We start from the raw sequence: 17315 nt of genomic DNA on the forward strand, positions 1-17315 counted from the left end.
TAATCTAGTACTCAGTATAATGGATCCATAGACAAAGCCATGTGGCTGTACACTCAAAGTTGTATTGTATGACACACTGACTATACACTAAAGGTAAAAGAAGCCAATGAAGTGAGAAATTACCTACTTTTGGCAATGCAGTTTAAGTGACCTACTTTTGGCATGTCTGTTCACCCCAAGTTAGATCCATGCACTAATTTTCAATAACATATAAGTGTGAGTGCAAGAAAAATTAACCTGAAGTAATGCCAAACTAAACCAGGTAATGATGGCAAGAATGGCAGACAAATAGATGTGATGATCCAGGCAGATGAGGTTAACACTAAATGCCCATTTCACATTTACTGTGGATATTTCACTATAAACTGCAAAACAAAATAAGCAAAAATTGTATTAAAAACTAGCAAAAACAGGTTGAAAAATGCTAATAAATATACAAAAGAGAAAATGAAATTCAGTTCCTGCATAGGGATATCAATAAAACCTTGACAATGAACTCTGACCTGATAGCTACATGTACAGATGCTGCCAGAATCATAGCATACATTGTCTTTAACGTTGTACAGGCAAGACAATAATCAGGATAGTGATGGTCATGCCTTTTTACTTGAATACAGTGATGAATCACTATACTGAAAGTTTGGTCAGTACCCGATTTCACAAACCTGACATGGAAGTGTTTCCATTCTTATTGGACATAGGTAAAAAATAAATTCCCAAAATACAAAAACAAATCTTTTAGTGATTAGAGAAGCTAGAAATTCATTATTAAAATTCTAAACTATTATTCAACAGAAATTATGCATTTCCAAACTTTACACCATAGACAAAAACAAAAAGGTCTTTTATTTAACTTACCATTATTCAGAAATCCACATACATGTTGGGCAACAGATATTGAGGAAACTTGCTTAATGGCTCCATCAGGTCGTAGTTCGTGGGTGGCATCATCTTGGAATTTTACATCAGTCTCTGGAAGGTAAAAAAAATGTATCTTATTTATATGTAAAATGCCATATTTATTCTAATAGAATCCCCCCTCCAATTCTAATAAACACACCCCTCCCCTTTTATCGACAAAAAGGTTGAAACTGTATCTTATCAAGGCTTATAGCTCTATATAGATCCATTATGGTACATCCAAATAATTCAAATGGTACATGAGTAATCCAATGTTTACAAATCAAAATAATTTAATTTAGGAACATTTTCAATCAAACTGTGATATAATGTATTCAACATACCCCCCATCTGGAAATTGTACTGCCCTCATGGAGTCTATTAGAATAACTATTGTACTCATAATGACATAAAGGCAGATCTGATACATATAGATGAAAAAATTGATGACGTGAGGAGAAATGGTAAGAAAGCAAAACAATTTTTTATTTGGTAAAAAACGTTCCAATTTCATGTTATTTCTGAAAGTAAATGAAGTCAAGAATGTATAAAAGCAATTAGTAGGTAATTATTTAAAGATGACAAAAAACTTAAATTAGGTGGTAAAGCAATATATGAAAAGGTAATTAATGGGTAAAGTACATTTATAGATGACAAAGCACTGAACTCAAATTAGGTGGTAATGTATTATGACAGGGATGTGATATGAATAAAATATTATGTGTCCAATAATTACATCTAGGACACATTTGCATAATCTGAATGAAAAGAATGGTTGTATGTATCTATTTATTACTATTCACAAATAATAATATGAAGATTAATTTTTTAAAAACAAAACAATTACAACAATGACCTTTCAAAATGCAAAACATCTTGTTTGTGGGACACTAACTCCAACTGCTGTACATTATAAGATATAAATTTGTTGTAATTGATGTTTGTCTTGATTACTGTGATGATGGAGCTTTTTTAGCCATTTTGTATGCACTATGATCACAGTATAAGGCCATGTGATGAAATATAGCTGTGATGAGAGATTTACCATCATTGATCTACACTGGAAAACACGATCTCTGATCTACATTTGATAACACCATCATACACACGTAGGAATATGATCTTTTTTTATCTTACCCTTATGGTAGATATGTTCATATGCTACAATTATGTCATTTATCTGATGTCACTGCTGTAAAAATTATACCATAGAGAATGTACACACATTATATCACACAGACTGTGCCTATATTATAGCACAGAGATTGTACACATATTATACTATATACTGTACATATATTATACCACAGGGACTACATATATTATACCACATACACTGTACATTTCATACCAGAGGCTGTACACAATATACCACACAGACTATACAATATTATACCACACAGATTTATATACATATTATACCACACAACCTGTACACATATTATACCACACAGATTGTACACATACTATACCACAGATTATATACATTTTATACCACACAAACTGTACACATATTGTACCACACAGATTGTACAAATATTATACCAAACACATTATATACATATTATACCACACAGATTGTATACATATTATACCACACAGATTACACCTCTCCCTCGATAACCCGCACACAATGGGGTCCACAAACATAGACTGCACCATAAGCGAGGGTACAAGTTATCAAGAGATCTCCAAAAACTAAAGAAATCTTCTTACACATCAAGAAAATAGAGAAGGGTGAGTATGGCTCTTTAATAACTGAATCCTCCTTTTACAATCACATTGATAGTAATCATTAATAACGTGCTTTTTCTAATGAAGTTGCTCATTATTCTGCATAAATAACATTTATTTTCAAAATTTCCAACATGTGAAAGATCGTTTTCAACAACCATCACCTGTACATGAAAACATCTGTATATTACGTCGCTGCTTTTTATTTTGTTGATTAATCTGGTCCTGAAGTGGTATTTAATAGTATACTGCCAAGTCGTGAGCCAAATTAGCTGGGAAATAGACTATCTGTTGAGATAGCATCAAACAAGATTCCTTTCTTTCAAAAACTAGTGATATTTATTTCATGATACAATTGCCTGTGTCAAAACTCAATTTTTTTATTGTTCAATTAGTACAATATTGATATTGTGATTTCACTGAAAGTAATAGTGAAACTTCTCATCATCCTTGAGGATATCTCTAAGTGACAGTTCAGGAATTCTCTGAAAATCACTTGCCCACAATGGGTCCGTATCTGTGAAACCAAGATCTATATTTTACGAAGTATTCGTTTTGCTTGGCTGCCTTGCTATCTTTGATAACAGTTATGAAGGAGTCTGTTAATTTAACGTAGTTTGTTACACACAAAAATAACACTTATAACAGTGTTCGATTGATCAACCGAAGTGAGGTCACCCAACATATTACTGGAGCCGCTAGATTTTAAGTATGTAGGATTTGCATGCCTATTAACTTTTTTTAATTTATTCCACCTCCTTTATTTGATTCAAAAGACATAATTAACATGATAATACAAAAGAGGCCAGCTTTTAATTTGGTGAAACAATACAACAAGTCAGTTATCAAAACATAGTCGGCACTTAATTAGGTTCACAGAGAAATGCTTGCAGATATAGCTGTTATGATAGATCGACACATTTTACGTTTAATTACACGTTGCATTTTTGATGATTACACTTAAGTGGAACTAAAAGATAGAATCAATACACAAATTTCATTTAATAAAAATTATTTAATTGGCATTTAAATATTAATGTACTGCCTACACTAGGCGTAAGTGACATTTTCAGTGATTGAAATTTCCTTGAATATCTTTAATTACAGTATACTAAGAATGTTGTTTGGAAAGAAAATGTCACCAATTATATGACAATTTATAAAAAGTTAATGATTTCAAAATGTTGATTACAATATCCTGGTCATATCTACCATTTTTTTACCATAAAACTAGTAATATATCAACGTTTCAGTTACCAATTTTGACTGTGAATTTTTTCATTTTTAAGAAATAGGGATAAATTTTTAGGGGTATTTTCTGGTTTTAAAAAATGGGATCCTCACCTGACCCCATGTTATAAGGAGGTTTGCGAGTTATCAGGGCACGAGTTATCGAGGGAGTAGTGTATATACATATTATAGCACACAGATTGTATACATATAGTACACAGATTGTACACAAAATTATTTGACAACACAGACTATACACATATTATAGCACACAGATTGTATACATATAGTACACAGATTGTACACAAAATTATTTGACAACACAGACTATACACATATTATAGCACACAGACTGTACACATATTATACCACACAGATTATACACCTACTGTCATACTCTGCAATGTTTTTGCCCCCCACAAATAATATGGTGTGCTAGTAAGCTAATCAGTCTCATGTGTATGGACAGAGGATGGAAATCTAATCCATGGGGGGGAAAAATTGTACCTAAGACTCAAAAAGGTTCAAGTCCCTGACATAAATTTTAACCACATGGGTTAGATGTCCCCTAACCTGTACACATAGATGGGGAAGATTCTAGTAATCTAACCCAGGAAGAATAGCAGGATCAATGTCCAGGGTGGGTGGGTGAAGGAGGAGAAAACGTACCATGTTGTTGATCAGAGCATCTGTATGCAATGGACTGTGATAATGTCTGTTACAAACATATACAGACATGAATACATAGTGAAAAAAAACAGTTGGGGAAGATTTGCCGATGAATATTAACTTCAGAATTTCCTCCCATCTTTCTTACCATGTAAATTTCTACCAATAATAAAATGCTTAACAGATACTCATGTGACAGTAATAGTTCACAATGCAACAAGTGATGGAACCTATTGTAAATATCCACTTTAGTTTGCTAATGTGACCTTCTGACCTTCTTTACACCTCCCACCACCAGCCTTAATGGGTTGCATCCAGGATTTGGAATCTTCCTTGTCATCCACATTTTTCATATGACACAGCATAAAACATTTAAAACCAATTTGTATATAATGAGTTCAGATTACAAGCACCATTCCATATTACACCAACCTCTCATACCTCCTTTTCAACCAGCATTCAAGATGCAAAAATTTATTGTCATCTACTCATCCTTGTAACAAAATATGATTAATCTCTCACTCACTAAAATGTAAACAGAGTTATTGGTACAAGGAAATCTGACATACAGACAGATGGACAGATATAACCAATTATACTATCTATTAAGTTGTAGATATAATCATACCTTCTGGTACCAGAAGACTTGTCTATTAACTAGAATCTATTACAGTGTGACCCCGCCACAATGCAACCTGCGATAACATGAATTTGGATATAATGCAGTCGTGGCGTGGCTCCAGAAATTCTGTATATTCATTAGCATATAAAAAATATTTTTTGGTCAAAGTACGTGAAATAGTGTATAAAAAATGTATTATCATTTTGGGGAAGAGATCGCGTATGAATTTGGATATAATACAATCGTGGCATGGTTCGTGAAATTTTAAATACATGTATGTGTATTTTTCTCATATCGGGATCTTTTTTTTAAAGTATGAGAAATAGTGTGTAAAATGTTTATTATCATTTTGGGGAAGAGTTCGCATATGAATTGATATACAATATGATCGTGGCATGGTTCCTGAAATTTTAAATACATGTACATGTATTTTTCTTATACCGGGAAACAATATTTTTTTAAGTACATGTGCAAGAAATAGTGTGTAAAATGTTTATTATCATTTTGGGGAAGAGTTAGCATATGAATTTTAATATGCTACAATCGTGAAATTTAACAATTTCGCCAGGTTTTCTAAGTGTTATGCCAAAATAATCGGAAATGTTACTTATTACTGATCCATGAGTAAAGCCAGTAAGTCATCTTTTGTGATTGTCTTCAATTAATTCTGTATACAATCATTGCTCAAACAATAGCTGACATGTGTTTCTTCTTTAACTGCATACAAAACCAAGCAGAAGACAATGTGGTGGTTGATAAAAGATTCTCACAATTTAATAAACATCAAAAACTTAAAAGCTGCTAAAATGTTTGCTGGGCTTGGCAATGTTATTTGACACAATCAGTTGACCAGTAAATAATGTCTGCTTTATTAGCTGAAAATTGAAAGGGTATGAAACTGTACATGCATTCAGCTTAAATTTTTGTATGAAAGCAACTTGTGACTATGGCAGGCCTAATGCACTTAGTTCTCTGGTTTTACATGGGTATGGTGTTTGTTTATGAACTTGTTATTAATTTCCTGTTTTTCATAAAAATATTTTACCATAATGGAAAAGCAAGTTCACAAACGCAAGTCCTTCTCTGCACTTTGCACAATGATATGTATAGTAGTTTTCACACGTTTCTTTCAATATTCACAAAATCTGAAGTAAAAGTTATCTGCACGCTGAAAGCATGTGTTGATTGTTAATTATTCTTGCTGTAGTCATTCAAACAAATAGGCATACAAGCATTAATTATTGGAAATTTGCAATGGATAAATGTACATGGAAATGCATATGAAATGTTTTTAGCAGTATGAAATTTGTACAGACACTGTTTATAGACCCTGGAACATAATGAACTGTACATGTGTTTCGTCTTTCTTAACCTAATTTTGCTGTTAATTTCCCCCACTGAATTCAGACACATAATGATGTGTGGCAAAATTATTGAATAGTTTAAATATTTATGCAATTTTTGCAATGGAATTACATGTATTAATGATTAATTGCAAGCCCCGACAGCACAATTTCAGATGGCAAGTAAATGGTGTTAATACTCTGTTCATGCTGTATATTAGATACTGAAATTAGATACACAATGATCTGGGACAAAATTATTGAATATTGTAAATCTGTGTGCAATTTTTAAATGGAATTACATGCATTATGGATGAAATGCATGCCAAGACGGCATGATAGTAAATGGTGTTGATACTCTATTCATTATATACAGTAGACATGAATACACATATATGTGCCAATGAGTTGTTCTCTGAAAAAAGTAAAATACTGTAAAATCCCGCATTAATGCAACCCCGATGTTAACTCGATCAAATTTTTTGGACCCCAATTATTGCGTTAAAGCGGGATTCTACTGTAATCTATTATGCTACTGACATTTTGGGCAAACTGTGATAATTAACATCATCTTATGATATTGACATTTTGGGCAAACTGTGATAATTAACATCCTCTTATGATATTGATATTTTGGGCAAACTGTGATAATTAACATCCTCTTATGATATTGACATTTTGGGCAAACTGTGATAATTAACATCCTCTTATGATATTGACATTTTGGGCAAACTGTGATAATTAACATCCTCTTATAATATTGACATTTTGGGCAAACTGTGATAATTAACATCCTCTTATGATATTGACATTTTGGGCAAACTGTTATAATTAACATCCTCTTATGATATTGACATTTTGGGCAAACTGTGATAATTAACATCCTCTTATGATATTGACATTGTGGGCAAACTGTTATAATTAACATCCTCTTATGATATTGACATTTTGGGCAAACTGTTATAATTAACATCCTCTTATGATATTGTCATTTTGGGCAAACTGTTATAATTAACATCCTCTTATGATATTGACATTTTGGGCAAACTGTTATAATTAACATCCTCTTATGATATTGACATTTTGGGCAAACTGTGATAATTAACATCCTCTTATGATATTGACATTTTGGGCAAACTGTTATAATTAACATCCTCTTATGATATTGACATTTTGGGCAAACAGGGACATGTACTAAGGATCTATTATAATGTTGCCATTTTGTGCAACAAGGGCTATTTATTAAGGATCTCTTATGCTGTTGACATTCTGGGTAAACGGAAATGTTTTAAATATCTCTTTTGCTGCTGACAGGTTGGACAAACAATGATATGTATTTAGGGGAATGTTACTCTGTTTAATTCAAATATATACCTGTGCAACAGAGTCGTGCAGCAATCTGGACATTTGTGATAAACTTAACACTGACATTACTAGGGACTCCAACAAAGAAATAATATACATTTACTTACTATGTATAAAGCTAATCTCTGCCTCTCTTGCTTTGTAAAGTTCCCCTGTATCAACGTACACTACCTGCTTCTTAAGATTACCTGTAATTAAAACACCTGAATGCATTAAATGACAACAAAAATGTATGATATGAAAGACACCACTGAGTACAACAGGACTAAGACCAGTCACTACTCTTCTTACTGAGGCAGCTGACATTGCAAGCTTTTGAACCACTTCATGTATCATTTGATAATGTAATACTGAGAAAAGTATTATGAGAAATCACACTAGAATAAAAATCAGAAAAATGAAAATTCAGACAAGCAAAAGCTTACCTACAATATTTGATGTAAACCAATAATATGTCAAGAATATGTTAAGATTTGTTATTCATTCAAAAGTGTACCCTCTTAAAAAAAAAAGGTTTCACTATATGAAAAAGACAAATCTTTATTTCATTTCTCCTGAATGAGGAAGATAGCCAAAACATAATTCACTAAAAAAGGAAATTTTGCTGGTTTTCTTTTAGATCCAATATTTAAAAAATATGAAAATTATATTCCTGAGTGCTTTGAACTTAATCTGGAATTATCTCTCATAAACACCTCTCTTTTGATATCTTGCATATCAGCAGAGTCCAAAAACATAGACTGCAAGTTGCCATGGGAACAGGGGCTTTAGTGGCTGAGTGGTCTAAAGCACTCTCCGTTAAGGATCACTGCCATCTCACCTCTGTCTGCGTGGGTTTGAGTCTCGGATTCAGCCAATGTGGGTATGTGAGAAAGCTTGCCAGTGGCTTCTCGTAGGTTGGTGGTTCTTTCTGGGGTTTTCCCGGGTTCTTCCTCCACCATTAATAACTGGCTGCCATGTAGAGCCTATCATGTGCTGAAAAATGGTGTTAAACCCTACAACAACAACAACAACAACAACCATGGGAACCAGAAGAATCAAGAAGGGGATGTCATCCCCACTGAACATAAAAAACAACAGGCAGGGTGCCAGGTTAATGGAGCTGTTTAATGGCTATTTGTTTTATAATTGCATTGGGAATAATTATCAGTAAAAGATTTTTCAAGTGAAGTTGTTTGCTTGTTCTGTATAAATAAAATTTATTTTCAAGATAACCATACCTCTGAAAAATCATTAACAATATTATTCCAACTTGTCCCAACAAAATTATGTGTATGTGTAAACAGTGTAATACGTCACTGCTTTTTGTTCTTCCCTATTCATACAAAATTGTGATTCCTTTTTTTTTATAGAAAAACTAGGGACACATATTCCATGAAATAACCCTAAATGTCATTTTTTTAATTGTTCCATTAGTAAAATATCAATGCCATTATCTTGTTGCAAGAAATAGTGAAACTTCCTCTCATCCTTGAGGAAATCTCTGAAGGCCAATTCAGGAAATTTAAGTTCACTATAAACTCTGGAACCCACTTCTCCATAATGAACTGTGAAACACAGCCTTTTATTCAACAAGTACTCATTTCATTTGGTAGCTGAGCTATCTTTGATCTCATTTGTGAATGAGCTAATTTAAAGTAGTTTAATTTAGTATTTATTTAGCATAAGAACATGTATAACAGTGTTCAATTGATTAATTGAAATAGACCTGACAACATGTATAAGTGTTCAACTGATTAATTGAAATAGACCTGACAACATGTATAATAGTGTTCAATTGATTAATTGAAATAGACCTGACAACATGTATAACAGTGTTCAACTGGATAATTGAAATAGACCTGACAACATGTATAACAGTGTTCAATTAATTAATTGAAATAGACCTGACATGTATAACAGTGTTCAATTGATTAACTGAAATAGACCTGACAAAATGTAGAACAGTGTTCAACTAATTAATTGAAATAGACCTGACAACATGTATAACAATGTTCAATTAATTGATTGAAATAGACCTGACAACATGTATAACAGTGTTCAATTGATTAACTGAAATAGACCTGACAACATGTATAACAGTGTTCAATTAATTAATTGAAATAGACCTGACATGTATGACAGTGTTCAATTGATTAACTGAAATAGACCTGACAACATGTATAAGTGTTCAATCAATTAATTGAAATAGACCTGACATGTATAACAGTGTTCAACTGATTGAAATAGACCTGACAAAAAGTATAACAGTGTTCAACTGATTAATTGAAATAGACCTGAAAACATGTATAACAGTGTTCAATTGATTAACTGAAATAGATCTGACAACATGTATAACAGTGTTCAATTGAATAATTGAAATAGACCTGACAACATGTATAACAGTGTTCAACTGATTAACTGAGATAGACCTGACAACATGTATAAGTGTTAATTGAAACAGACATAACAACATAAGTGTTCAACTGATTAACTGAAATAGACCTGACAAATGACAGTGACTGCTAGATCTTATGTAGGTGGGTTTGCATGTCTTTTAACTTTTCTTTTATTTCACCCCCTTTATTTGATTTGATGCAAAATATGTAATTAACATGATAATACAAAGCAGGTCTGGTTTTAACTGAGTGTAAAAATAAAACAAATATTTCCACAAGTTGAAGATCTAAACACGGTTGGCACTTAACTAGGTTCTCACAGAAATGCTAGTAGACATAACTGTGACAGTAAACTGAATTTTTTCAAGTTAGAATAAAAAGGGCATACTGCATTTATGATTATAATACAACCTGACAATAAAACCAATTTAAAAATCATATACAGTATATAAAACAACAATTTCACTAGTCAAATCTTATTTAATTAGAACTTACTAAAGTGTTGCCACCAGAAGTCATTAGTGACATTTTCATCAATCAAAATCTGTCAAATATTCTTATTTACAGTATACTGAGAATGCTGTCTGGAAAGAAAATATAACAAAATACACCTGTCCCTCAATTACTTGTGCAAAAATATAGACCACACTATAAGTGTGGTCCAATTTATCAAGGTACCTCAACAACAGTATGAAATGACACCATCCTGCTGGACATCGAGAAAACTGCATGGGAGGACAACTGGTCTGTTTAATGGCTGAATACTCTTTTAAAATTGCATTGGAAATAATTGTCACTAAAGACCTTTCTCTAAGTTATTATTTTTATGTAAAAATGACCTTTATTTCTTTTATGTCCAAGCACTGAGAGGTCATTATTATTTTTGTTCCAACAATCTTCACATGTATGGGAAAACATTGTGTATTACATCACTGCTTTATAATGTTGTTGAGTAGTCTGGATCCCTGATCCTTACTCTCCCTGCTTTGCTCTCAAGTCTTGTGAAATGCAACTCAGAGAGCATTCTAAGCAGGGAACCAGCCTAGTTATTGATTTAAATTCACAATCAAACAAAATTCTTTTGTTTAAAAAATGGAACATTTAGTTCATGAAAGAGGTATCGTTGTCAACAATCAATATTTTGCATTGTTCTATAATAAATTATTGATGCCATGATTTCATTGAAAGCAAGAGTGAAATTTTCCATGAGGAAATCTCTGAGTGCAAATTCAGGAATTACAAAATAACTACAAACTCTGAAACTAGTTTTTCATTAATAAAACGTATTTGTAAAACAGAATTTTATGTATCAAGTATTTGTTTTGCTTGGTTATCTTGCTACCATTGATCACATTTATGAATGAGTATGCTAATGTGAGATAGTTTAATTATATTACATTCTCCACAAAAATTATAACAGTGTTTGACTGATCATTTGAAAGCAAACTTTAAAGTAAACTATGTTTCTCAGAGGATACTTAGTACCCAATCATATTATATTAGGAATATTAGCCTGTTATCTCGTGAATCCAGCCCTACTAAATGACAAAAATCATCTTTATCCTGTCTATTGTTAGATATACAAAGGGCAGTAGCTCTTGCTCATTACCTCCCCTTGATACCACCATGGGTTGCCAGTTTTCAGCTGAGTGAGACATTAACATGGATGCTTGCATGGTGGGCTATTCTTGGAGAAACATAATTTACTTTAAAAATTTGCTTTCTCTTTTGAATATGTTCCCCGATCACATTACATTAGGAAAATAAGTAATGGGAGCAGGGGATGCTGAGCATCCAGCCTCACCTTGGGTATCCTTCTGGAGATAAGTGGCTGGATTCCCCATATGAAAGATAACCCATTCTCTTAATGACCTAAGCAATACAGCTCAAGATCCCTTGATCTGGGGACTCATATATGGCTGAAAAGATGAAATTGTGATTTTCTCATCCATCAAAATTTTCACTGGTGAATCCAGCAAAGCCAATGAGCTGTGCTGATTGGTCTAGTTGGGCCTGGTGGCCATCTGTGCTGCTGCCACTGGCCCTGCCAGATCCAACGTCTGTCTCTCTGATGCTAAATTTCTGAGGTAAAAACTCGAGAAGGTTGACTCTGCATGCCATCCAACAGCTTCTATAATGTCTTGGATTGAATACTGCATTCAGAAGCGAGGCTAGCAGAAATGGCTCTAAACTTGTGAGCTATAATCCTCAGGAGGTGACTCTGATCTTGAAAAATTTCAGAATACGCTGAGCATGTAACCCACTTCATCCATGAAGCAAAGGCTTGAGGGGGGATGCCTTGTTTACAGACCTTGACTGGGAGGAAGTGATATATGCATGTCACAACTTGTCTCTGTGTGTTTCAAGTAATGCCTAAGGGCACAGACATGAGGCTACTCTGACCTGGTGAGATGTCAGAGTACACAAAGCATATGACCCCCATCAGCCAGGAATAAAGAGCATAAAGCGTGATATCCTGTGTTCTGTCTCACAGAGATTGCTTGAAACTTCTGAGCAGTAAGCCACATGAGAAGAGTTGCTGCCCGTGCCATTGCTTGTCTCTGTATCTCAAGTAGTGCTTCAGGGTGCAGACAGGATCTTGTAAGGATGCCTCTCTAGACTTATCTATGGAAAAGAGAGGACGAATGACTCGTCGCTTACCTATGGATGGCAACTGATTCTTGGCAACTAGGCCTGGTTGTGTAAGGATGACTACTGAACGATCTGAATTGAACATAAGATAGTTCAGGTCAACTGAAAGGGCATGTAGCTCACTGACCCTGCATGCGAACGCTAAAACTATCAGAAAGCATGCCTTGCATAATAGGAACTTTAGCGAAACATGAGCAAGAGGTTCAAACTTGCTTGAGTTGAGCCAAGTTAGAACCTGAGACAAATTCCAGTTTGGAAACAACGTTATAGATTCTGGTTGCTAGAGATCAAAATTGTCAAATTAATCTGAGAGATCTTTATCATGCCCAATGCCACATCTGCCATGATGTTGGAATGTGTACATAGTCATGGATCCCTGAAAGCATGAACAGAATCTTGCTTGCATGGCTGCTGTTCTCAACCTGGCTGTGGAAGAAAGAAAACAGGGACACTGGTTGACTACCAACAGATGGTAATCTGTTCTGGGCTATGAAACCTGATGGTATCATGAGAACCACCAAACCCTCAAATCTGAACTGAAAGAGAATTCCAGTGAACAAAAAGGGGTTGTAACTCTCTAATCCTGCAAGCTGAAGCTAAAGCTATCTGTAAACATGGTCTGTATGATAGTGATTTTAGCAATGTGTAGGCTAGACATTCAAAGGGGTTCAAATCTAGCCACGTTAAAAAAAAAAACTCTGATTGGATCTCTTTGGAGACAAGTAAGGGATATTGGTCAAGAAGACCAATATTGTCTAAAAGATCCAACAGGTCTCTATACCACCCAAACATGTTGTCATGCCATAATGTGTCCAATATCATAGGGCAGTAGCCTTTGGTATTGACTGACTGTTTCTCCTCCAAGAACAGAGCTAGAATAAGTTGGTCAGTTGAGGGATAGAGGCATGCAGATGGCCGATATAGATGGTTACTCTCAAGATTCTCTCCGTAAATGAAAGGTCTGAATTGTCTGACCCCTGATAAAAGCTAAGCATTTAGAAGAAGGCAGTCAATTCAGGTTGGCCAGAATCTTCCTGGGTGTATTATTGTTGGGAAAAATATATCGGTGATACAGGGCTTGTGCCCTCAAAGAGGGACTATTGGAGTCATCTTGCTAATTTGACCCTGTAATTGTAGCACTGTAGGAGGGGTGGCAGAGGCCCAAAACCCTGACAGTACATCTCAAGGCCCGAGCTGCCAAGTCTGGAAATGGGGAGACAAAGGTGGGTAGCTGTTGATTCCACCTTGTCGTTAAGTGGTCGATCAACAGATGCCCTTGAAGTGTGTGAATCCAAGTGATGTCCAATTGATGGAGGGGCCATTCCAGGACATGACCCTTCTGGATTGATTCTCAGTGAAGACAATGATGCAGCCAGGAGGTGTCTGAATGGTATGTTACTATGGAGATTGTTGCATCCACATAGAAAATTCTAAATCAGAATATCTTACAAGTGGCCTGGTACCTTACAGTTTCAGGATATAGGTCACCAACACAGTGTTGTCGGATCAAAAGAGGACTGTTTTGCCTCAGGATCAGTCTTTACTGAAATGAAAGGTATTGATGAAGATCAGCAACAGATGGGTCGTCCCACCATGTGTACTGGCGGCAGTATTTTACATTATTTCCACCTGGGTTTATGCAGCAGGATTCCAATGGTCAGTCAGCCTGGATTGCCCCACTGACTTGGGAATGATCAAATTTCAGGTGTGATCATGACTTGTTGATTAAGAGGACATAAAACAGGGTGGCAATGTGCTGAGAAGGCCCACATAACAAGTGTTTGGTTAAATATGACATGAACGAGTCATGGACATGTTTTTCAATCAATTTTGTAAAGTTTTGGTTGTATTGAAATTGGCCGGTAGCTATCAGCTTCAGAACCAGATTTGCGAATAGGAGTTACTTTAGCAGTTTTCCATATTTTGGGGACAATGATGAGGTTGCAATACTTGATTATGAATGTTATGCTATCTAAAATAGCAGAGGCAGATCTGATCATGTCCTGTAGCTTTCTTGGTATCAAGTTCACTGAAACATTTATTTAACAAAGTTTTTTATACTGGTGGGATAGAGAAACAAACCTCCGTAGAGATTTTGCTGCTGCAGAACTTTTACAGTTTATTAAAGTTGTTTTTTACCACTGGTTCTTTTAACTTTGTGGTAATGCTGGTGAGAAAAAGTCATTGAAAACATTTGCAATGTTAGTATCATTAGTGACTATGCTGTCATTTGAATTGCCCACTGAACTTAGACACAAAGACAGAGTGATCACATTCAAGAGGGCTCTCAAAAGTCACTTATTTTGACTGCAAGAACAAACTTAAAGACCTAATAATGTTTCCTACCTTAAATATTCTCAGCATGTTTTTATAATGTTTTCTAATTTCATGGTGTTTGTTTCTGTAACCATATCAATTTATTTTTCTTATTTTATAGGTACTGTCTAATTTTGTAAAGCGCTTAGAGCTTCTAAAGATTAGGCGCTATACAAAGTCCTCATTATTATTATTATTATTATTTTTATTTACCAGAAGTGAATGAATTTTATTCGTCTTTGTGTCTTCCTCCAAGTGAGTTCAATGAAGACTTTCCAAACAAAGTTTGTGTTACTCTTTTTGTTTTCAAGCAAAGCAGTAGTCATGGTGGACTACCATGCTAAATTGAAACTGCACAGAGATCGATAACAAAAATACACTGTGGAAATGACACAAAGGACACATACCAAAGCTGAATCTAGTAAAGGGTTGAAATTACTAGGTTACAAAAACACTGCCATAAATAACAGACCCAAAAATGTGTCGTATCATAAACGTAGGTTCTATTTTAAGCTTAAGCACAATGCAATTGTTAATAGAGAAAGGACAATGTTCATATGCTATAAAGCAAAACAAAGTCACGGTAGGCTACCATGCTCTGATACAACAAACACACCTAAGCAGAAACTAGTAATATATGAAATAAGTAGGTCGCTGAAAAAAAACATTCATAACCACATGTTATAGAAGATGCATAACAGAAACCATGTATCCATAACATAACCAAAACAGGAGTCATAGTTAACTCTGAAGTGACCTGAAGAACATTTATTTGATATATGCTAAAACAACACAAGACACATAAACTTAAGCAGAAAACTAGTAATGTGTTGAAATTACTAGGTCGCTAAAAACAGTATCGTAGCTAACAGATCTGTGAAATGTCATATCAGAAACTTACAGCCATGTTTAAAACTTATACTGCATGCTTGGTTAATAATAATTCTATCAAAACAGCAAGAAGTACAAAAAATTAAGCATAATTATCAAGCAGCACTTCAGAATTTCACTATTAACAGCTCTGTAGTGAAAGGAGTAAGCAAATAAAGTCAAATGTATGCTAACCCTTAATGACCTTGTGTAAGGTCAACGATAGCATGGTGGGATGGTGGTCCTACAAGACAAAGTCCTGACAAGTGACAAATCTCTCAAAATATTGGCAGAAAAATGATCATAGACTCTGCAAAAGATCAAAAGATTAGCACTACAAATGCAAACTGAACACTGAATGGGCCCATAGGAACACAAAAAAGGGCTGGATTATCACAGGCTATCATACTACATACTTTGATCAAGAGCTACTGCCTTTTGTCTATCTAAAAATAGACAGGATAAGGTGATTTTCATCTTTTAGTAGAGCTGGATTTGTGAGGTATCAGGCTAATATTCCATATGTAATGTGATTGGGGAACGTATTTGAAGGAGAAATGAGGTGACCTGACATTAGACCAGGGCTGCTAGCTCTTATGCAGGTTGGATTTGCATGCATTTTAACTTTTCAATTAGTCCAACCCCTTTGTTTGATAAAAAAGATGAAATTAATGTGGTAATATAAGGTCAGTTTTTAATTCAATGTAACAATACAGAAAATACTTAAGTAAATTTGGTATCAAAACACCATCAGCACTTAACTAGGTTCTCAAAGAAATGCTCGCGGACACAGCTGTTATTGTAGATTTACATATTTCATGTTTAAATACAACAGGGCACATTGTATTTGTAATCATTACACTTAAGCTGATCTAAAAAGTATAACTAAACACATTTCATAATTATAAAATACTTATTTAATTGGTATTTATTATCAAAGTAGATGTTGGTAACAATTTCATTAATCAAAATTTCATTGTACATTGTATACTGTTACTTATGGTGTACCTAGAATGCTGTTGTTTGGAAAGAAATTTTAGAAACTACATGGTTTCTTATGAAAAGTTGACAATTTCATAATGTTGCTTCAAATTTCCAGGTCATATAAACCGTTCTTTACACAAAAAAGAAGGATATATCAAAGTTTGTTACCAATTTTAATCATGATTTTCTTCATGTTCAACAAAATGGGGTTAAATTTTGGGTTTGCATGTTATCAAGGCACAAGTTCTCAAG

The 17315-nt window shown here is 34.3% G+C and overlaps 1 protein-coding gene across 1 annotated transcript in view; it reads right to left on the reverse strand.

The window, feature by feature from the left end:
- LOC149778319 (uncharacterized) overlaps window positions 1-17315 on the reverse strand; it is an 81673-nt gene that overhangs the window by 17038 nt on the left and 47320 nt on the right. The window contains exons 11-12 of the mRNA XM_089939126.1: window positions 7971-8051; window positions 859-972 (exon numbers count right to left, since the gene is read on the reverse strand). Coding sequence (XP_089795252.1) covers window positions 859-972; window positions 7971-8051 — 195 coding nt within the window. The remainder of the gene's footprint in view (window positions 1-858; window positions 973-7970; window positions 8052-17315) is intronic.

Source organism: Sinohyriopsis cumingii, chromosome 17 (genome assembly GCF_028554795.1).
Source record: "Sinohyriopsis cumingii isolate HCF-2022 chromosome 17, ASM2855479v2, whole genome shotgun sequence".
NCBI lineage: Eukaryota > Metazoa > Mollusca > Bivalvia > Unionida > Unionidae > Sinohyriopsis > Sinohyriopsis cumingii.